General features: G+C 37.5%; 2 protein-coding genes across 2 annotated transcripts in view; one reads left to right on the top strand and one right to left on the bottom strand.

The window, feature by feature from the left end:
* The window catches only part of ghra (growth hormone receptor a), a 42,690-nt gene extending 34,235 nt beyond the window's left edge, over positions 1-8,455 (top strand). The window contains exons 6-9 of the mRNA XM_079896406.1: positions 672-828; positions 954-1,044; positions 1,512-1,581; positions 2,559-8,455. Of these exons, the coding sequence (XP_079752532.1) occupies positions 672-828; positions 954-1,044; positions 1,512-1,581; positions 2,559-3,482 (1,242 nt within the window). The 3' untranslated portion in view covers positions 3,483-8,455. The remainder of the gene's footprint in view (positions 1-671; positions 829-953; positions 1,045-1,511; positions 1,582-2,558) is intronic.
* A 6,525-nt stretch (positions 8,456-14,980) lies between these two features.
* Positions 14,981-20,734, bottom strand: selenop (selenoprotein P). The gene is made up of 5 exons (XM_079896955.1): positions 20,242-20,734; positions 18,996-19,223; positions 18,619-18,828; positions 18,408-18,525; positions 14,981-16,596 (listed from the first exon to the last, which is right to left on the bottom strand). The coding sequence occupies exons 2-5, from the start codon at positions 19,196-19,198 to the stop codon at positions 16,246-16,248; spliced, it is 882 nt and encodes a 293-aa protein (XP_079753081.1). The 5' UTR covers positions 19,199-19,223; positions 20,242-20,734; the 3' UTR covers positions 14,981-16,245.
* Between the last annotated feature and the right edge of the window lie 2,572 nt (positions 20,735-23,306).

Here is a 23,306-nt window from a genome sequence, read left to right as displayed (position 1 = left end):
TCTTTCTAAAAGGGTCACCACTGGTCCAGAGCAGTCCTGTGTGCTCTGTAATTCAGGGGCGAGTTGGGAGATCTTTGCGTCTGGCAGGATCTTTAAGAACCTCTCTCTCGGTTTACACTCCTTGACAGCCACGTTCTCCCGGCCTACCCGATGGTCCTGCCCAGACTGAGCAGAAGCAAGAAAAACCACATTCGGCCACATGTTAAATCGCTGCCGTATGCTGCCAGGCCTGAATGCATCAGAGGGAAATAATTCACTGTTATATTTCTGTAGGTCTTCTGCTGAGGTCACACACACAAGTACTTTAGATTTTAGTTTCCCCAAGGGTGTTTCACAGTTATAAACTTTAGGAGTATTTTTAGTGAAGTTCTTGACTGTTATTCTCTTTGTGGGTTAAAATACGGTGCTAAAATGCCATTTTACAAATCTTGGCTTGGAGAAAACATGGCTGGATAGACAGATAGACATATAGACAGATAGATAGATAGATAGATAGATAGATAGATAGATAGATAGATAGATAGATAGATAGATAGATAGATAGATATTAAATTGACAGACTTGGAGAGAACATTATTCTCACATATCCATGTCGCATATCTAATTGCTCACAAATGGCAGGGTTTTTTTACTCAATTTCTTATTTACTTTTTCATCCTCTTTTATTGCAGCTGGACTCACAGCACAGTGGCACACAGCAGTCCATCTACGGTCTACTCACTGACAAAGAGTATGAAGTCCGTGTAGGCTGCAAGATGTTAGGCTTTGAAAACTTTGGCGAATTCAGCAACAGCATCATTGTCCATGTGGCACAGATACCAAGCAAAGGTTAGTCAACATCAAGAGCTTAACTTGTTTTTTGCAGAAAGTGAATCCAGCTGTGCAGCCGAACCATCATGAATCATTTAAGCAAAATGCTTCAGGGTAAGGAAAGACCATTTTTCTTTACGCAGAATCAACATTCCCGAAGATGTTGGTGTTGATTTTTGGAGTGATTGGAGTGGTGATTCTTCTTGTCCTCCTCATCTTCTCCCAGCAGCAAAGGTGAGAGATTTTATTTATAACACCTATATTCTTTGTGTATTTCACAAAGAAATATATAGTCATATTGGTCATATTTCATCCCCAAATCAAAATATATATTTTTTAAAATTAACCATTTAGATTTAAAAAGTAAAAATCTGCATACATAAAATTCAATACAACAAAAACCACTGTGATATACAAATTTTTTTTTTGGTGCAAATGTACTTTAATTGTATTATTTCATATTCTAATATATTTTTATATAATAGTAATAATAATAGTAATTCAATATTGTTTTAAATAAAATACATATATATTATTTGTTTTTCTTCAGATTTTTTAGCATTTATTTTGGGGTGAAATATGACCCGAATGTAATTTGTTTCATGTTAAGCTGTAAACAGGGAGTTGCTTTGACTGTACACAATTACAAATTCATAAAATGGTTTGCATTTACAACATTTTGCTATTTTTTTTCCCCACAGGTTGATGGTAATATTTTTACCACCTATACCTGCACCTAAAATTAAAGGCATCGACCCAGAGCTGCTAAAGGTAATTTTGCATAAAACATAAGACTTCGCATTTCAGTCTTTATGTATGTTCATCATTTTGTTAATCTTTTTCATATAAACTATATTTGTTTTGGTTTTGCAACTGCAATTAATTATAACCATGTGAAATACAGTATGGATAGAATGGAAAATGTAATGCCTGGTGCTTTTCTGTTTATAAATATGATAGGAAGAAAAATTTAAAGGGATAGTTCACCCAAAAAGGACAATAATGTCATAATTTAATCACCCTCAAGTTGTTCCAAATCTGTATGAATTTTTTTATTCTGCTGAACACAAAATAAGATATTCTTAGTCAATTTTTGTGAATGATAAAGGCATTAAGCCTTGCATGTAGCACATTATAAAATGCATTACAGCAATTATCATCAAAAAAATGAGAGGTGAAAACATGAATATGTACATAATGCAAAGCCTTTCATTAGAATTGTTCAAATTGCGGCATTGTAAAAATGGCAGGAATCGCTGCAGAGCGAGATTGTTTTGAAAAGGTCATAATTGTTGACATGTTGTGGCCATTTTCCTGTAATTTTCTCCTTCCAGAAAGCACTGGGACTTAGTTTAACAACCCTCATACTCCATTTTTAGAGTCCATTGTAAGCAGTAAACAATTACACCCCAGAACAAACACACGGATGCCCACATGGAAATGCTGTTTTTGATGCATCCAATAATACAAATGATTTTGAAAATCTCAAACTCGGTCCTGGAGGGCCACTGTCCTGCACAGTTTAGCTCCAACCCTGATCAAACACACCTAGCTGTGAGTTTCTAGTGATCCTGAAGACATTGATTAGCTTGCTCAGGTGTGTTTGATCAGGGTTGGAGCTAAACTGTGCTGGACAGTGGCCCTCCAGGACCGAGTTTAAGAAACCCTGGTTTTATTTAATTTTTTTGCATACAGAACTTTTGTAGGTCCTGTTTAATAACACTATATATTCTCTCCTTCACAAACAGAATGGAAAGCTTGACCAGCTCAATTCTTTGCTGAGCAGTCAAGATATGTACAAGCCGGACTTCTATCATGAAGACCCATGGGTGGAGTTCATCCAGCTGGACCTTGACGACTCTGCAGAGAAGAACGATGGCTCTGATACGCAACACCTTCTAGGCCTGTCCCGCTCGGGCTCTTCTCGCGTCCTTAATTTCAAAAGCGATGACGATTCGGGTCGTGCTAGCTGCTACGACCCAGAAATCCCAGATCCTGAGGACATGGCTTCCCTTCTGCCTGGCCATTCTGGACGGGGAGAGCAGCACCCGCTGGTTTCCAGAAGCAGCTCGTCTATCCCTGAACTCGGCGTGCAGCAGACATCAGAAGTAGTGGAGACGCCCGTTCAAACACAACCTGCTGTGCCCAGCTGGGTTAACATGGACTTTTATGCCCAAGTAAGTGATTTCACACCAGCGGGAGGAGTGGTGCTCTCACCTGGACAGCTCAACGGCTCTCCAGAGAAAAAGAAAGAGGAAGAAAACGAGAAGAAGATACAATTCCAGCTGCTTTCCGACGGAGCCTACACCTCAGAGAACACGGCTAGGCAGCTTCCCGCCGACGTGCCGCCCAGCCCTGGTCCTGAGCAGGGGTACCAATCATTCCCAACCCTGGCTGTTGAGGGGAACCTCTGGAATGGAGAGTACCTGGTGTCCGCCAGCGATTCCCAAACACCGTACCTGCTTCCCGAAGCTCCTCCAGTCCCCATACTGCCACCAGTGTCAGACTATACTGTAGTGCAGGAAGTGGACGCCCAGCACAGCCTCCTCCTGAATCCTCCTCCCTCGCAGCCCACGGTCTGTTCGCACAGCCCAAACAAACACCTCCCTGCGATGCCAACCATGCCTATGGGGTACCTCACCCCAGACCTTCTGGGAAACCTGACTCCATGAAGAGACTAAGAAGCGCAAAGTCGATGGTCTTGTTGTACAGTCTCACTGTTGGAAACCAAAGTTGCAAGAACAACACAGGACGGATATATAGCATTTTGTTTGGGAATTCTGCACATGGATTTACTCTGCTGTACGCTACAAAATGGACTACGCTGAAAACGTTTCTTCTCTTTTCTGCTGTTGCAGTTACGCTACGCTAGCACGCCGAGAGAGTTATAATGCGTTATCGATTTACAATCAGAAACGTCAGCTGGTTACATGCAAAATCACTACAGAAATATGCTCGCTTGCTGAGTCAGAGAACCATTTTGAAAATGTGTTTATATTATTACAAAGTTACAGGTGTAGTGGCATTGGGATGAAAAATATCTGATGAGATCAATTCAAACATATCTTTATACAAAATTGTTTACACATAGATAAAAGACGCATCACTTTACTGCAATTCATCAACCCACATTTGCTCGTAGATGGAATATTAAATATATTTCATTGCATCATATCACAGTACCAGAAACATTTCGTTTTGTGGACGAACGAGACTTTTTTTTTTTCTTTGTATCTTTTTAGGAGAAAAATTAATGGGAGCCATTTTGTGCGCTGCATCCATCCTGCACGTTTTATCCTTTGCCATAGCCAGATAGATAAACTTAGCAAATGAACTTTTTTTCCAATATGCTAAGACGCTAAGAAATGGGGTTGTGTATTTTAGCATCACTATATATAACTGTAATATTTGCGATTATTGCTAGAAAATGTCGAGACAAGTGATTGTAATGATATTAGCCCACAGAACAAGCTGTTACCATGCCTTGTTCAAAGAGCGAGAAATGAACTTGTCTTTGTTTTGTATCAATGTATCCAGGGGAAATGTCAAAAATTAAGCGTTTGTAGTCTTTGCTGTGCAATGCAAACTGAATGGCAGGTTTTCTTATATTTTACCTTTGTACATGTAGCAGTTTTATATTGACGGAGACACTATAAATGTATACACAGCAAAAACTCCAGTGTTAAATGAACTCTCCTGGGAGTTTATATGGCTCCAGACTCCAGAGTGTTAAAGTGTTAAAATATGAGTGTTAAATTAATACTCAAGAGTGTTAAAGTTAATGAGCTAATTAAGTGATTCATTGAGTGATGATTGATCATTATTGAAGACACCTGATGTTAACAAGCAAAATCACCAAAGGAGAAAATCAATTTTTTTAAGACACCGTTATGGTGATCAGTGTTTGCTTTAGTTGGGCTCTTGACCCTTAAATCGTTAACTTTAGATTTTGTTTGGCTGTTGTATCTGGGTTGTAACTCTCAGATGAACAAAGAGAAAAGTTGATCAGGTGGTGTTGGTTATATTTTTGACATAATCATAATTTGACCTGAATCACAAATCTCATTTAGAGTCTAATCTCTGACTTAAATGTATATTGTTGATTACAGCATCACTGTGATTCTAGAGCATAAAATCCAGAATTTTCTAAATAATCTAAAGAATTTCTGATAAAACTAAATCTTTCTTTTAGGCACACACAGACATCAAGGATCAGTGTATGAATCTCAACAATGGTGACAAATAGAATATTCAATTAGGGAAAGGAAATTACTAAGACAATTCAGATCATAATTTATTCATGCCGCAATGCATGATGGGAGCCATGAATGAGTTTTGATTGGTGGCACTCAGAATGCACTGCAACATGCTTTATTATTGTCACCATTGTTGAGATTCACAGGCTGATCATTGATGTCAGTGTGTCTAAATAAAGTAATTTTCTTTGGTAGTAATTTGTCTTTTGATCAGAACAACTTTTAATAAATATTTTGGATTATATTGAAAATGCTGAAAGATTTGCTGTCATTTGCTGTAGATTCACAGTGCTGCCGTAATCAACAAGGTAGACATAACTCTCTTAAATGAGATTTGTGATTCAGGTCAAATTATGATTATGTCAAAACATAACTGATCAACTTTTCTCTTTGTTCATCTGAGAGTTACAACTCAGATACAACAGCCAAACAAAATCTAAAGTTGACGATTTAAGGCTCAAGAGCCCAACTAAAGCAAACACTGATCACCATAACGGTGTCTTAAAAAATAGATTTTCTCCTTTGGTGATTCTGCTTGTTAACATCAGGTGTCTTCAATAATGATCAATCATCACTCAATGAATCACTTAATTAGCTCATTAACTTTAACACTCTTGAGTATTATTTTAACACTCATATTTTAACACTTTAACACTCCTGAGTCTGGAGCCATATAAACTCCCAGGACAGTTCATTTAACACTGGAGTTTTTGCTGTGATGCATGCATTTACAATGGGAGTTATATTATGGAAACAGCTGGGAAAGAAGTGCCAATTTTTGGACTTGTTGTATTATACAAAGACTGGCCATCAAATGAAGCTAAATCGTTCTTGCCAGGATAATTTTCTCAATGACAGGAAAAAGCTGCTTTTAACTAGAGCTATTTTATGAAATAATGCATTATAATATAAGAAATAATAACTGGAGATTTTTTATTTGCGATCATAGACTGTTAAGAGTTCTCAAGCCACATGTTGAAAACCTAGTCGGTGGATTTCTCACAGATGTAATTGTATGCTGTTGAAAAGTTTGTACAGAAAAAGTGTTGCTTGTGAAGTTGTATAGTTGAGCTTATTTTGAGCGCTTTGTCACTCTTACCTGTTCTCTGTTTTTAGAGAAACACAGTGGAGGTATATGATGGTGAAGAAGGAGCTTAATTGGTCCTGGGTTTGCCTATGATGCTTGAATACTGGGTCCTAACTTGTTTTAGGTGTCTGTTGTAGTTGCAGTGCCTTCCAAAAGCGTTTGACTTTCTCCAGAGGTGTTCAGACAGTCTCACAAACCGTTTCTTTTGTTTTCTTTTACATAATGAATTGCTCTTAATACTTCATATTGCATATGCCAACAAAAACGAAAGAAATAGATGACCCGAAAATGATAATTCTGTCTATATTTAAGCAGTTTTAATGCAGATTTTAGTCTCATCATTTGCAAAGACAGTAGTGACTGTCTAAAACCCTAAAAAAGTAAGACCCATAAAAGTGGCCAGTATGACTATGCATGAGCAATATTCCAAGTCACCTGATGTCTTGAAGCCAAACTTGAAGCCATTATTCACTGATACTTTAGTTCTATTCAGACCGGGTCATGAAGTCAGTGAGTTGATCCATTAATGAATTAATTGAAAAGAACAAACTCAAAAGAACAATTCAATCACATTTCCGGTTCGCTGATCCAGCAGTTGAAAGATTTCCATTGAATAACGGCTTCAGGGAATATATGGATCATTTTTGGGGTTTATTTTCAGAGCTGGTCACTATGAAGTGTCATAGTATAGAAAAAAGATTCTTCACAGTTCTGTTTTAATGTTCTACAGTAAAAAATATCAGCATACAGGTTAAGAACGGCGTTACTGTGAACATAAAAATGGCAGAATGTTAATTTTGGGTGAGCTAACCTTCATAAATGACTCTATTTACAGACATCACATAACACGACTGATCTTCCCTGTTGATGTTCTGCCAGCTCTGTACAGATGCCACGAACAGAACCTGCTTGTTTATGACAGACTTTTTGGTCAGTTTTTTATCCTTAGTATGTGAAAGGTCTAAAATCCGCTGTTATTTTCAACCTACACGTAGGTTAACGTGTCCTTAAGTTGCTGACAGTCCACACGCAAATTATGGAGTTATTTTGTAGTTTTTGTTTACTGAGAAAGATTTTAAATTGCTTTTGGAGGGCAATGTATGCGTTTTCATAATAACAGCTCAGGCTAATCAAATGTATTGTTGATTTAATAATTTATTTTGTACAACTCAAGTGTTCTATTGTTCCGGAGTAGAATGAACTCCCGTAATTATGATGCTGAGCCTTTGTTATTGTGCAAACACACAGGTACGCCTGAGACAAATGGAGCCAAAAACTGTTGAACAATGAGCCAGAAGGGAGGACTTGATGCTGAAGCTCATATCAGAGATATATGTAGTGTAGATATTGGTGTAGTGAAAAAAAAAAAATTTGTATGGTACAGGAGAAAGTATTGTTTTTTTTTATATTGAACTTGAGTTTGGGGAAAAAACAGTTCAGATATTTACTTTTATATTATGACATGGAGAAATTTACTCGCACATAATAGATATTTTAATAGTAACCCAGCCCATACTTTATGTGCCTCCATACACATAGAGCGGGACATAAGCTAAATCCGTAATAGTAAAGCATAGATAAGGGGTAATGATTTCACTTGTGAAGTCCAGCACATGTTTATTATTTTACACATACATATATATATGATTAATAGTGGGTCTATACCTATATTCTCCTATATATATGGGTCAGCAGAATTGTAGTCAATTTTTACACTGTGCTAAGCAACGTGCCATTCTTTTATATGTAAAGATATTGCCTTATTGAGAAATATCAAGTATTATACACCTCTGCTGCTGCCATTGCTGTGAAACCAGCATGTTCATGTTTTATTGGAAATGTCTTAAGCTCTCATGATATGTGGTGTACGATATGCATTTTAGCTTTTGCTGCTCCTCTCTCTTTCCTCCTCATGTAGCATTTTCTTATGAATCTCTGTCTTTTGGGTAAATTCTTAAAATGAATAGGTCTGTCTGAACACGCAAGTTGACAAATGCACATGATATATAGACATGCTATAGTACATTTTATCCTCTGTAGGCCTTTGTTTAGTCCTGTATGTGGCTATATATTTTTGGAGCAGTTTTATGCCAATTTTTCTTCAAATTATGTGTTTGCCTCATGGATGCACGCCGCTGAGCATTATTAGAGACATTATAAAGAACTCGATTCAGGTTTATTATTGAAACATTTGTACGGTTTGCTTTTGGAATTGGTTGAATTCGTCATACCTCAAATGAACGTAATTTGCAGCAGTTGCTTTTGTTCTGTTTTCTTCAATTTAATAAAGATAGCTTCAAACAATTTGATTATCTGTGGCTGTGTGCTGTTGGTTGTTTCGTGTTTTATTTAATGACATGGATCGTTAATTTAATCTCGGTGTGCTGTACTGGATGAATGTGTGTACTGTGCGTTTGAGTGTTACTGTGAAAATATACATTTCAGCTATTCAAGCATAATAGAGTCTGCATTTCTATAGAAATAAACCTTTAAAAGTGAGTTCTAGTAAACATATTGACCATAATATATATACACCGTATCGGTCAAAAGTTTGGAAACATTAAGGTTTTCTCTAAAGTAGTCTCTTAATCTCACAAAGGCTGAATTTATTTGATCAAAAATACAGTAAAATCAGTCATGTGTGAAATATTATAACAATTTAAATTAACTGTACATTTTCCTGTAGCTCAAACATTAGAGCGTTGGTGCTTGCAACGCCAAGGTCATGGGTTCGATTTGTCAGGGAAAGCAAGACCTGATAAGAATGTAAATGTGTTCCTTGAAATGCAGTGTAAGTCGCTTTGGATAAAAGCATCTGCCAAATATGTAAATGTAACTGGTTTTTGTTGTCAAATATTTAAAAATGTAATTTATTACCGTGATGCAAAGCTGCATTTTCATCAGCCATTACTCCAGTCTTCAGTGTCACATTATCCTTCAGAAATTATTCTAATATGCAGATTTGGTGCAAAAAAAACATTGTTAATAATAATAAATGATCTTAGAATGAAGAATCACGTTACACTGAAGAGTAATGATGCTAAAAATTCAGCTTTGCATCACAGGAATAAATTACATTTTTAAAATATATCACAGCAGAAACCAGTTAATTTAAACTGTAATAATATTTCACAGTATTATTGTTTTTACTGTATTTTTGATCAAATGAATTCAACCTTGGTGAAAAGAGACATAAGAGAGCACAAAAACATTAATAAACATTAATGTTTCCAAACTTTTGACCGGTATATATACTGTTTTATATATATATTATATACTGTTATATATATTACTGTTACAAGTCTGCCAGGTTCCTGCACTACACTTCCCATCACTCTCCACTGTTCCCACCTGCACGTCATTCCTGATCACACACACCTGCACCTCATCATTATCACTATCATCACCACCACTATAAAGACACTCTTCACGTCTGGTTCATATGAAGAGGACTACTTACCCTGCTATTGCTAACCTTGATTCTCCAATGACCAGTCTCCACTCCATTGTCTCCAGCTTCTCTTCTCTGTGTCTCCACGTCTTCAGTGTTCTTTGTTCCAGCCATCCGTCTCAACCACGATCAGTCTCCATACCTGTAAGAAGAACCATTCCATGTATCGCCTGCATACCGCTGTTCAAACGTTTGGGGTCAGCACAACTGTTTTCAACAAAGCTAAGAAATGTTTCTTGAGCACCAAATCCGCGTATTATATCTGAAGGATCATGTGACACCGAAGACTGGAGTAATGATGCTGAAAATTCAGCTTTGCCATCACAGGAATAAACTGCGTTTTGAAATATATTCAAATAGAAAACCGTTATTTTTAAAATGTAACTTTTGCTGAGTCTTTCAAAAACAGTAGAAAATCTTACCGATCCCAAACTTTTGACATGTACTGCATAAACAAATGTCTATTTCTCGGAAGTATTAAATTTCCAGGTATTTCTTTAATAACCTCTCCCAACAATAAGAATGATAAATACTTCACTATTACTGTGATCCAGACATGATGTTTATGAAATGAATAAATGAATCATCTCCATTGGGCATAGGTAAAATCCAGTTTATAACTCAACAGGAAGCTGTCTTCACTCTCATTTCATATGAGTAGTAATGGAAAACGAAAAACAAACCGTAACCTACAGCTCAAGGGGTCCATTAGTATGAGGTTGGTGTGATGTTTATGACTGACTAGCTTAACTACATCATTGAGAGCCATGCTGTGGAGAAGGCCTAATGCATTATAAAGGCCATGGTCAACACACCGAAGCCTTAATGTACTGGGAAAGAAGGAAAGAGCAGGCGTCCAGCAAGTACCAGATAGAAGCTCTCCGGTCTCTGCTAAGTGGATACAGAAGCAACAGGACCTCGGCTGATGGGGAAAGCAAATCAGGCAATTTGGCGAGCGGCGCGTACTCGGCAACACTGCGTGAGGCTGATTGAATCTGTATAGCCTACTCTCACAGTCCGCCTCTCAGGACATTGTAAGTAATTGCCCATGAGTCTCTGCTCCCCAGCACTGGATCTTCAGGACAATTAGGCCTATCAAAGCCGCCCACCCTGATCATTTATCACCTCGATACTTGCTTGTTGACCTTTTGCATTGCGTACTCTAGATAAGAGGTTTGAGATGTGGTTAAAGGAGTTGGCGTTTACATGGCATCTCGAGGGCTGTTGAAACGAGGAAATGTGGATTTTTGATCTTATGCTACAAATGTTTCCGGGTCAAATGATTGTCCACACAACCCAGACCGCCCTCATGATTTAAAAACAAAGAAATGGATAGGCTGGGTTACTATCCTAAATGAACTGAGGCCATCTATTAAGTGCAAATTTGCTATTTACTATAGCAAATAAAACAAAGCTAGTTAGCTGAGGATCCATGAATTTCTTTGCTAAGTGATGATAAAAACCTCACTGATAAATAGGCATTATACATTTGGATATGCTGCTTTAGATTTATATGTGGGATCCTGCATAGAAACCCATAGTCTGCAGCCGAGAGTCTCATATTTTGTCTTGCTATTAATACTGCAAGTTGTTCTTGTAGAAAATCTCTCCTTTATTTTCTCTTTACCTGTTTTCTGCCAGGAGACTGTAAATCACGCACATGGACAGAGACTTCGGTGTGTCTAGAAGGAAACACTGCAGACAGCTCATAAGTCCAGGTCTGGGAAAAAAAATGTTGGAGAGGCTCTCAAAAGGGAGAGCAACGTATACGAAAGATTATTCAAAGCGCGCGCGCCATCTGTAGGTGAATTTAAGAATGACACATTTTATACATGGACTAACAGACTAACTTCTTTGAGTTTCAACAGGTTTTGATGTTATATTTTCATACCCTTTAAAATATTTTCATAGTTTATTTAAATTAATGAATACTTTTAATGATTATAATAATTGTATCTTAAATATCTATTACATTTATAATAGATATACATAACCTTATAAACATTTATAAGGTAAGGACCTTTACAACCAGAATGTGTCAGTGGATAAAAGTGTGCTCGATGAACTCTGGCCTTCGAGTTTACACAGTGACACAGAGCCGGATATTTTAGAGTCAGAGGTGAGAGCGGCAATCGACAATCTTAAACAACGCAAAGCACCCGGAGTCGATCGCATAGAAGGGGACCTAATTCGGCTAGGAGGCCAGACACTAGTTAAGGTAATGCACAACATCTGCAATAAAATATGGAAAACCGGGCAATTCCCTAAACTAACAGTTCTTGATAGTAGTCATCCCTAAAAAAGGCGACACTACAAAATGTGAGAATAATAGAACTATCAGCCTCATTTGTCACGCTAGTAAGATTATATTGGAAATCATACGTAGCAGGATGAAACCGCGTATTGAAGGGCTGATGTCAGAGGAACAAGCCGGCTTTAGGCCAAGTCGGGGTACAATCGAGCAAATATTCTCACTAAGGTTATTGGCAGAAAAATATACCAAATTGCAAAATGGCGAGCTGTACATGATCTTCATTGACTTCAAGAAAGCATTCGATAAGAGTGTGGCATGAAGCGCTTTGGGCGATCTTGCATCACTACGGTTTGCAAAGCTGATCGGTTTGTTGTTTATAAACGAGCCGAGAGCGCAGTAATCGTGGGCCATGATACAACGGAATGGTTTAAACAAACAGTCGGGGTTAGACAGGGTTGCATAATGTCACCAGATCTATTCAACCTGTATTTGGAACACATCATGAGACTTGCCCTAGACAGACAAAACATGGAAAATGTCGGAGCAAGTGTCGGCGGAAGGCAGCTCAGCAACTTAAGATTTGCCGACGACATTGGTCTCATAGCTGAAACTCTGCAAAATAGCCAAGTATTAATCGACCGCGTAAATGAGGAGAGCACCAGGTTCGGACAAGAGATCCACAATACAAAGACTGAATGGATGCGGGTAAGATCAACACCTAAAGAAGGCGAGGTAATTGAACAACAACACGTCTTGCTGAGAGGAGAACCGCTCACAGAAGTAAAGACCTTCAAGTACCTGGGAGCAACAATAGCTGCAAATGGAGACTGTATGCAAGATATTCGCATCAGAACCGCGACAGCGCTCAGTTCAATGGGCGATCTCCAAAAGACATGGAAAGGCAGAGGAATCAGCATACACACCAAGATGCGCTTGTATAAAGCACTGATCCAGCCAATAGCGCTATACGGCTGTGAAACTTGGACCCTTAAAAAAGCAGAAGAGAAAAAACTCCTTGTATTCGAAATGGCCGCCCTAAGGAAGATACTCAGGGTTAGCAGATTAGACCAAATCCGTAACGAGATAATACGACAGCGTACGGGGTGCCATCAAACGATTGTGCAAGTAGTACATGAGAGGCAGCATAGGTGGCTAGGGCATGTGCTGAGAATGAACGAAGAGCGTATAGCGAGGACGGTACTACAAGGAAAAGTAGATGGTAAAAGAAAACAAGGAAAACCGAAGGCCACATGGATAAGATCGATCGAATATCGGACAAGTATGAGTTTACACCAAGCATCAATTGTGGCACGGAACAGAAATATTTGGAGAGAACTTGGTGAACGTATTGGAGCCCTCGTCGGACTCACCAGCTGAGTGCTGATAAGGCGTAATAGAAGAAGACATTTATAATAACGTATTTATAGGTTAGAAATCATACAGATTTCATAAAATGTTAAAGGTCCCATGACATGAAAATTTCGCTTTATGAGGTTTTTTAACATTAATATGAGTTCCCCTAGCCTGCCTATGGTCCCCCAGTGGCTAGACATTTTGATAGGTGTAAACCAAGCCCTGGGTATTTTTGAGAAAATGAAAGCTCAGACGGGCGAATCTAGAATATTCCACTTATGTCGTCATAAGGGGAAAGGTTACCTCCCCTTTCTCTGCTTTGCCCGCCCAGAGAATATGAGCTGCGCGAGCGCGATATTGGTTTTTCCTCGAGAGACATCATGGCTTTCAAACGAGCAAAGCATGGCAGTTGCTCAGTGTTTGGATGTACAAATGAACACAAAAGTATTTTTTTAGTTCCTTCATCCGAGTCTCTGAAGAACCAGCGTGTTATGTGAATTTCTGATGTGTAATTGTTCAAGTTCAGACAGATAATCTTTCTCTCAAAATCGTTCAACACTGTTTATGCATCAGTAAATTGCCAGTGACTAAAATATCAACTTCACATCGTTTCTCTTGGTAGGATGAAGTTAATCTTATTTAAACTGTGATTAAAATATATACAGAAAGCGATCAAAGAACAATCCCTTTCCAATCGCCCAAGCTGTCAATCACACAGCGCGAGTTTATCTGGACACTTGCCAAAACTCATTATGAAATCAATGACGCTGTTACCCTGCACAACGAAGCACGTACTGTACTTAGGCCTACCTCATGTTTGCATTGGTGAAATCATTAGTGAGCAGAAACTGCAATGATAAGATCTTCATTCATGCAATCAACAGGCTGTTATCTGCTCAATGCTCATCACTGCAACCTTTTATGTGATGGGAATAGATCTAAATACTTAAACTTCTCATGATTCGTTAATCTCAATAGCTGTAATAGTAAAAACGTATAATAGCTGTAATAGTAAAAGTATTCGAGAGAGTTCCACATGTAATGATAGCTATTTCATATGCAAGCATGTCAGCCAATCACAGCAGTGGGCAACAACACTGAAGTCTCACAGCAGACACGCCCCTTCAAACAGAGTGTTCAAATCAGAGGCTAAAATCAGGCTAGGAAAAATGCCTTTTATTTTTAGATTATTCATTTTTGATCTTAAAAACATACTAACATTATAAGGGCACCCCAGGACACATTATAAAATAATAAAATGATCCATGTCATGGGACCTTTAAAATAAATGTAAAATAATTAAATATACATTTAAATGATACAACAAATAATTCTATATTATAAATTATAACAATAGCCTATGTATTTATAAGTCATTAATGAAATTAAATTAATGAAATGAATTTATTAATCATTTACATTACTAATACATATATACATATAAAATACTTAATAAAATATCAAATGTTGATTTAAATATTGATTATATAAAAAGATTTAAATCATATTTTAATATTTTGATAACAATATATAACAAAAATTGTATAATTCATTGTATAATGTCATTTGATTTCATTATATTGATTTATAACTAATCATACCATTAAAAAAATAATTATATAAAATAAATTATTTTAATTAAAAATATATAAATTAATTTATCAAGGTTATCATTCAAAATTTTGAATTTTAAATTTCTGATAAGATGTTTTGAGGCAGAGTGACTAAACTATATAGCCAAGTAAAAAAATCAAAGTACATTGACCAAGTTAGTGGATAAACAAAGTTTTTCTTTGTTTTTGAAACTTTATTTGAGTTTATCTGTGTAACATGTTTTTTTCTCTTACATTTCACTTGCTTTTCACATTCATATGTCATTGGCACCATCACAAAACATACAATTTTCATACAATTTCTCGGGTCTTCCAGGTGATACTAGATTTTCCAGAAAACCTTCATTAAGTATGTAAAATGTTTCAAACAGCCCTTCCCAAGATAACAATGACCAAACCTTTTTCCAGTTACTCCCTCCCAAACTCCTCTCTAATAAATGTGTAGTAAAAGTTACGTTTTGTAAATTTCCCTATGATCCATTACCCTTTTTGTAATGCAGAGCATATACATTTTACGACCCGCTTACAACATTTGTGTTAGTAACTAAAATAAAACAGATATAGATCATAAAGTGGTCCATTACCTTTAAATTAAGTATCTCAACAGTGTTTAAAACTCTCATTATCAGAATCTCTCTGCCTACTTTACCGCCTCTATCTCCACACAGCTAAACTAAAACATCTTTTTGAAAACCAGAATAATGACAAAATAGATTTTAATACCCCAGATTTTCATAGCTTTGATTGGGTATAGCAAAGGTTACAGGATGTTACGTGATCTTTGCCCTCTGCTCTGTATGGCCTAACATCGGACAGGCACCACTAGAGCATAGTTTCCGCACCTGCCTTCATAAATGCCACATAAAGCATCTAGAGGTGAAAAGACACTAACATGATGAACCTGACACACTCTCAGAGGAAAACAGACACTGGAACCATTAAAGTCAGATTGTTTTGTTTGTTATATAACAGATTTAACCAGAAAAATAGCAAATATTTAGATTGAATTGTTTAGCTTCCATAAGAAGAACCAATTTGCGAATCGTTCAGAAAGGGATGCAAAGGTCCAGTGCTGCCGCACGCTGAGGTGTAAATACTAGTTGGTAGATAAAACGAGAGCGCTGACCAGCAGTGCCGGGCTCACTGATGTTTCTGTGAAGCTATAAATGATCAGGCAACGGCCCTGTTTACTTCTCTTGTCATACTCAACTAGCGTCCCCTGCTGGTCAGGCTCAGGTTGATTGCGACTGCTCTCATTCGGTGGGGTGGGCGGGACGTCACTGTCAGGTCTCCCTGATGTTGTTGTCCTCCACCTTCAGGCCCTGTCAGTGTCAGGAGGCTGGAAGAGTCTCCTCACAGTGTCAGAGGCCTGCCACGCGCCCACTGCCCTCCTCACCAAAGAGCCGTCGTCAGTGTCAGCATCAGCTGGCCACAGGAGAATCTGCCCCCTGCTGTCAGCTGAACTGGACTTTTCACCTAGTGTGCTTGGCTCAAGGCCGTTTCATCACTGGTTGTTTAACAGCTACCTGACCAAAGTCAATCTGGGCCAGGATCTGCTGACCCACATCAACCTGTTGTTGGCCGTGGTGGTGGTGGTGGTGGTGATGGTGAGGATGGTGATGGTGAGGATGGTGATGGTGGGAGCCACCATGCCTTTCCGCGCTACCGTTGTGATGACCGTGTTCATGATGATCCTGATGGTGAGGCCGTTCTTCCTCTGCTGGTGTATTCACATCTGTGGATTTCTTGCACTCTTCAAGTTGCAGTGAACTCTAATGACCAGAGAAAAAGGGCATATTGAAAATACGGATTTTTTTTTTTCCTCAGCTTTGCCAAGAGCTATTTTGGGTTCCTCAAAGATCCCTTTAGTGAACAATTCTTTAAAGAACCATTTTTCTTAGCGTGATTTTAATAATCTGAAGAACTTTTCCACTATGAAGAATTTTTATTTTATTTTTGCAGTGGAAAGGTTCCATAGATATTAATGGTTCTTCATGGAGATGCCATGTAAAGAACCTTGTTTAATGCTTTTATTCATGCTTCTATGAAATTGTATCACTTCCATGAAATTTGCATTTATGTATAAAAAAGTTAAATAAGAAAAAAATATATAATTTTTTTTATATTTGGGGTCATCATTAGCCTGGGTTTCCCATACTGCCTTGCTCGCAGCGCGATTTTATTCACGCTGCTAGGCAGTCTGGACACCATGGACCAAATTTTCCCCTGAAAAAGGGAACCAATCACAGAACGGGGAGGGAGCAGCAAGACGATGACGACACCGAAGCAGTTTGTTTATATCTATGGATCCAACATGGCATCAGACTCGACGTTACCTTCTACCCTCATGTTTATCTTGCACAAACGGTAATATTCGCTAAACGCCATCATGTACAAATAAATCTTTGACCCATCGTCTTTTTCCTCGTCGAATTTCTGTCACTCTACATACGTCATCTGGTATAATTGAAGCGATTGGCTATGAGCTACATACAGGCGCATTTGATAGACATTCATAGCGCCCAATAAACGGCTCTGGGCATTCGTAAACCACGCCTCAAATACGAGAAAATGAACATGTGGTTCCCAGACCAAGTCTCAAATTAGACTTGGTCTGACGTTAGCCAGGCTAGGTCATCATCACATTTAACGTTAAATCACTGCCTCTATAGCCCTATTCGGACGGGACTAGTTTTCCAAATGACGTTTGAGTCACAATTCTTATCAACCTACGTCTGTGATTTCATGTACGGATTCGGACGGCACTAACATCTCCGTGTTTATTACCGAGGTAGGAGTGTCTGTGTTTTACATGTGGGCATTGCAGAAGATCACGTGTTCAGAATGCGTGGATTGCGTATGGTCAAATGTATTTTGAAATTAAGTACTTTTAAAATTAAGCACTTTGAAATATTTAAAGTAAAACGTCCTAACGTATTTAGTGTTTTGTAAACATTTTATAAAAATTGTAGTATAAAAAAAGATACATTACATACATACATACATTATCATCATGATTTTATAGAACTGGGTTCTTATAATAAACCCACTGGAATAAAACGTTTTAACTTATATAATTTACACGTTATGTAATTAAGTGCAGAAATGAAAGTAATACCTGAAACTGATATTACACTAGCCAGTCTTAACAGTTTACGTGATTTGGCTCTTTCTTGTTGATTTCATTTTTTTATTTCTTCGCAGTGTACCGAACACATCTACATCCATTATCAGTGCGCAAAAAGCAGAAACTTGAATACCGGCGCGATAGCGAGAGATTGTATGGCAGTTCACGTTGACCAAAACACACAAGAAAAAGCGTTTTGGAAAAAAACATTTTCGGCAATCACAGACATTCGCATTCGGACGGGATTAGATTTCTCTGAGGACCGCCGAGTTTGACGAAAAACAGTAGGTCATTTGCTCTGGAATTTTTACAGAGGTCGTGTGAGAAAAAGACAGACATGGCAGATTCTGACCGGATTAAAATCTCAAAGTACGTCTGTGAAACAGAAATTTCTCTAACGTCCCCCTGTGAAACTAGTCCCGTCCGAATAGGGCTTATGTCTCTAAATCAATTTACCTCTATGTTGCACTCTCCACAAATACCATCACAATAGGTTTTTCTTATAGCCTCCTCCACATGTGGGTGGCTCAGGATGGTGTATGGAAGAGACAGATGGTAAGTGAGTCGTCCACACCTGGTAGAAAGGGGTATTTAGTGGTATATTGATAAAGTAATATGGTAATCATGTTCAATGGGTGAATTAAGCTGAATAAGTTGTGAGCTAAACCTGTCATAGACCAAAATGTCATCCTTCTCAACATTCACGGCCTGCCAGACATCCGGCTGGCTGAGGTCTTGGGCGTAAAGGGTGATATTTAACAGTCTTTCGTCGAGCAAGTGGTGCAGTTTTTGGGACCGTTCATCTCGGTTGTTTACCACCATGTAGGTTATATTTACATAACCTTGGTTCTCCAGCTTCAGGAGCAAGTCATTAAGCCTTGAAGAACATTCAACAAGTTGGATTAGATAAATACACCTTGTGTAAACAGTACAGAGAAAACACTATCAAGAATGTGACATGGTTTTACATCAAACTTGTTCTTTTTCAAACATTGCTATTTAAAAGTTTTAGTATAATCACTGCAATAAAAAGTCTGGACTCACTTTGATGCTTGCTCCAAGCAGAACAGTCAGCTGGCCTGTAGGTAAGCCACCACTGTCACATGTCCCAGAGCGTTCTTCATGGGCTCCTCCTCTCCAACCTTCCAGACAGGAGGAAGTTTACAGCGGGCTCCATCCGTCTCGCTCTCTGCACAGCAGCCCGCCAGGAGGCAGAGAGCTAGGGTAAGGCTGAGCGCCTTCCACATGACTCCAAACAACAAGCCCACTAACCTACACACAAAGATCAACAGTTTATGCCTCACATTCATAAAAAAGAAACAAAAGAAAAATATTTTTTCTTAAAAGCATAGCAAACATTTCAACTGTAAAATGCAGATACAATTCAAACCTTATAATTAGCAACAAAAATTTAAGATGCATATTTTATTCTTATTTTGTATATTATTGTTTATTTTATTATGTTATATTTTATTCATTTTTATATTAAAATGTCATATATACTTACATATAATAGACGATAACACATTAGTATATATTTGTATTTTTTTATATTTTATTTATTATATTAAAATGTTACATCAATATACTGATATATAATGTATAATATAATGATACAATACTGATATTTAACTTAGCCTCTTTTGGTCCACACATAATAAAATTTCTGCCTACTCAGCAATTCCTGATCTGATCATATCTCATATCTGGCAATTAAAGGGATAGTTCACCCCAAAAATTTTATTCTGTCATCATTTAGGCTGCTCACCCTCAAGTTGTTCCAAATCTCTATAAATGATTTTTTTTCTTCTGAACACTAAAGAAGATATTTTGAAGAATATGGGTAACCAAACAGTTGATGTTGACCCATTTTATGGAAGTCAATGGGGTCCATCAAATGTCTGGTTACCCATATTCTTCAAAATATCTGCTTTGTGTGAAAAAATATGAGTGTGAATAAATGATTTTCACAACATTTTCATTTGAACTACCCCAGATTTCCTGATTAAAGTCAATGACCGCGAGTTTGGTGCAAGGTCCATAGTCCATCCAGATGCTAAGGACATTGCAAATTTATTACATGCAGTTGTCAGAGCTAAACTAATGTGCACGAACTGGTGCGCAAATAATGCATTAATATATAACTACATTAAAACTTCAAGCATCTATTTTTTTAAGCATATTTGAATAGTTTAAGAAATGCATAAGTAATGCAAAGGTGTTGTTTTACAAAAGAACTAAAAAGAGCAAAAAGAAAAAGATATCTCATAACTGAGGAGTGTACACTTACTTATTTTACTTGAGTCTTCAGCAGCGAAGCTTTCTGAGCTGATTCTAGACAAAAACAACCCGCTCTCAAACGGCTCCTCCTATTTATACTCCTCTTGTTTTTCCTGACTAAAAGCAGGGCAAAGGTCCCCCTGTCTCTGTTTCAAAAACTTTAATAGCTCACGTATTCACCCAGGGTTTACACGCATCAGCAAAAGGGACAAGCCAGAACTTTGAGCTGAAAAAAAGTCTAAGTGCATTAGATATTTTGTTATGTCACTGCAAATTCTTTTTCATTTTTTTTCTAACTTTTTTTATTTCTTCATGTCTCTGTTGTTAAAAGAAGAAGAAGAAGAAGAAGAAGAAGAAAAAATACCACAAATTTAACTTTTGTTTTTGCTAAAAATGTCCAGAGAGTAAACAGTTAAAGAACTGCATTCCAGACTTCTGTTTTCCCTAAAACAGAAAGAGGGGGCTGGGTGCAACACTGGAAAGAAAATACAACCAACTGAGTAGCAGAGGACTGTACAGCGTGATTTTTAAAGCATTCATTTGGAGAGAATCAATGATCAATGTGGATTTATTTGCATGGTTCTCTTAACATCCTGTAATTTTTGTTTGTGCAGCAGTGCACAGCTGGGTTAGTGTCAGCACTTTTCCTGCTGAGATGAAACTTTGAAACTTCCTGTCTCTTTGCTGATCTTTGATAAACAACATGCGGCAGAAATTATGTAAGACAGGAGAAACAATGATAAAACACATTTACTTGGAAAAACGTAAACACATTCAAAATCTCTTACACATTCAAAATCTGTTTCAAACAATCGAAGAAAGTCTCAGGTTGACATTGTCTGTGATCCTTGTGTCTGGACCGGTTTATAATCAATTTCATTTAGTTAATCTTCATTATCAGGTCTCATGATTTGGAGGACAGTTTGACCGTGATGCACTTTAGATGCAGTTAACACAGATTTACTGATTACAGTTATAGTTAACTTGAAGAAAGTATTATGAAATAATTAAATAAGATGAACTGATTCTCAGACAACAATATAAGTCAATTCTTAATAAAGAAAAAAAAACAAGTCAATGGATAGTGCAACAACTGAACATTAAATATAAGGCATCTTCAGAAATTGTCTGATCTATTTGATTTTAGGTATGTAGGGGAATTACAGTTAAGCCACATGAAGAGATCATTATGCTCTATGAAGACAGGAGTCAACGTTGAAGTTCAATCAGTTGACAGAGAGTTTCCTGAAGACAAAGTTCTCCCAACTTCCAAAGGCCATAGAAAATGAGTAAGAGGATCCAGCGTCAAACTGATAGGTCAGGATAACTTTAGCAACATCCGAACATGGTATTCTGTTCTTTAAGCAAATTAAGTTATTCCAAGACATTATCTTTTGACACTCTATGTCCTATTATACATAGCAACTTTGGTAAGGGTCATAGGGAAGTCATATCTTTGTTTGGTTCATATTTGAAAGTGGAAATGAAGCCGTCAGTCAAGTTAACATTATTTAGTAAATGGATTTCCACTCTAATTATAAATTATATAACAAGCATGATAAAAAAAAACTATGTTTTGTTAAAACTTTTGTAGTGAAGGGGGTGGATTGGAATCCACTGCTGCTTCAATGTAATGAGTGATTATAATCAAGGTATTAATCATTATTTTTCCTTCTAAATATCACATGAGTTGAATGTCTTCTCTAAGCTTGTGAGATTGTACTTTGTTATAGAAGTTACCAGTGTGATCACTGAAATGTTCTTTTCATGTATTCTCTAATGTCTGTATTTGATATGAATGCAGTAACAGTGCTTGCTCATTTAGCCCGGCTTCCAGAAATGAAATATGTAAATATGTTTTGTTTGAGAAAGGTCTTCAACATGTGTCAATAAATACATCATAATTTTTCTAGGGTACTCTGACAACTATGGTCACAGGAGTCAATGAAGTCTATAGTTTAAGGGACCATCTCTTTGTTAAAACCTTACTTTCCATTTAGACTAAAGTGTAGTTCTCCTTGAGAGAAAGAACGCATTATCTTGATGTTTTGAGACGACTCTCCTGTTTATAGTTAGAGCCTGGCCAAATCCAACCTTGGAAAAGCTGTGTGTCGGTGTGTGTTAGTCTTTTTGGTTGCAGGTTAAGGAACGACTGGCATTATTGGAGATTGTTGTTCTGGACATGTTGGCGCCCAGCAACCCAAATCTGAGACTTGGAAGGTCACGACGTGCCTAACTTCAGGGTCCAAGTGTCAGCTGCATAATCGATGTGCTTCAATCTATCTGTATATGTGTGGAAAATTACTATGTTAATCTATTTCTTAGCCAATCAGAAACTGCAACTTGAAGCAATGACGTAGACCTCGGTGAAGGGTATAATTGCTGTGATCTTTGTAACTGTAAGCGGGGCGGACAAACTCCTGTGTGAGTCTTGAAGCTGACTTCTGCTGATGAAACTGCAAACTATCTTCAGTAAAACTTTTCTTCAATTTATTATAATTCTGACTCCGGGTCTTCTTTCAAACATCTGGTCCTTTGGTCCTAAAATGTTACCCCCATAACAGTAGCAAGGGTGCTGCCATAATTGCAGTACAACCTGTGCTAGAACCTTTTTTCTATGTTTTTTGTTTAAATCAATTTACTAAATAATGTTACATTGAATTAATTTCCATAGATATGAATTAAGATTATGCTGTATTTAATTTTACAGTTTTTTTTTTGTTTCCAGCAATCAAAGCTATAGCTTCTTGCTAGACCTTTTACGTTAAAAATGATCAGTTTTAATGTCATATGCTTAAGAAACCCACTCTAAATCGAACACTTTTAGAAAATTACAGTCCGGTCTCCCTTCTTCCATTTATTGCAAAAACACTTGTGTTTAACCAAGTCTCTGCCTTTCTCACAGAACAACTTCCTGGACAACAACCAGTCTGGTTTCAAAAGCGGCCACTCAACTGAGACAGCCCTGCTCTCGGTTTATTGAAGCTCTGAGACTGGCAAGAGCAGCTTCCAAATCCTCAGTATACTCATCCTGCTGGATCTCTGCTGCTTTTGACACAGTTAACCACCAGATCC

The sequence above is a fragment of the Squalius cephalus genome (genome assembly GCF_949319135.1).
Source record: "Squalius cephalus genome assembly, chromosome: 16".
Classification (NCBI taxonomy): Eukaryota; Metazoa; Chordata; class Actinopteri; order Cypriniformes; family Leuciscidae; genus Squalius; species Squalius cephalus.
This window is presented reverse-complemented; position numbering and strand designations above follow the sequence as displayed.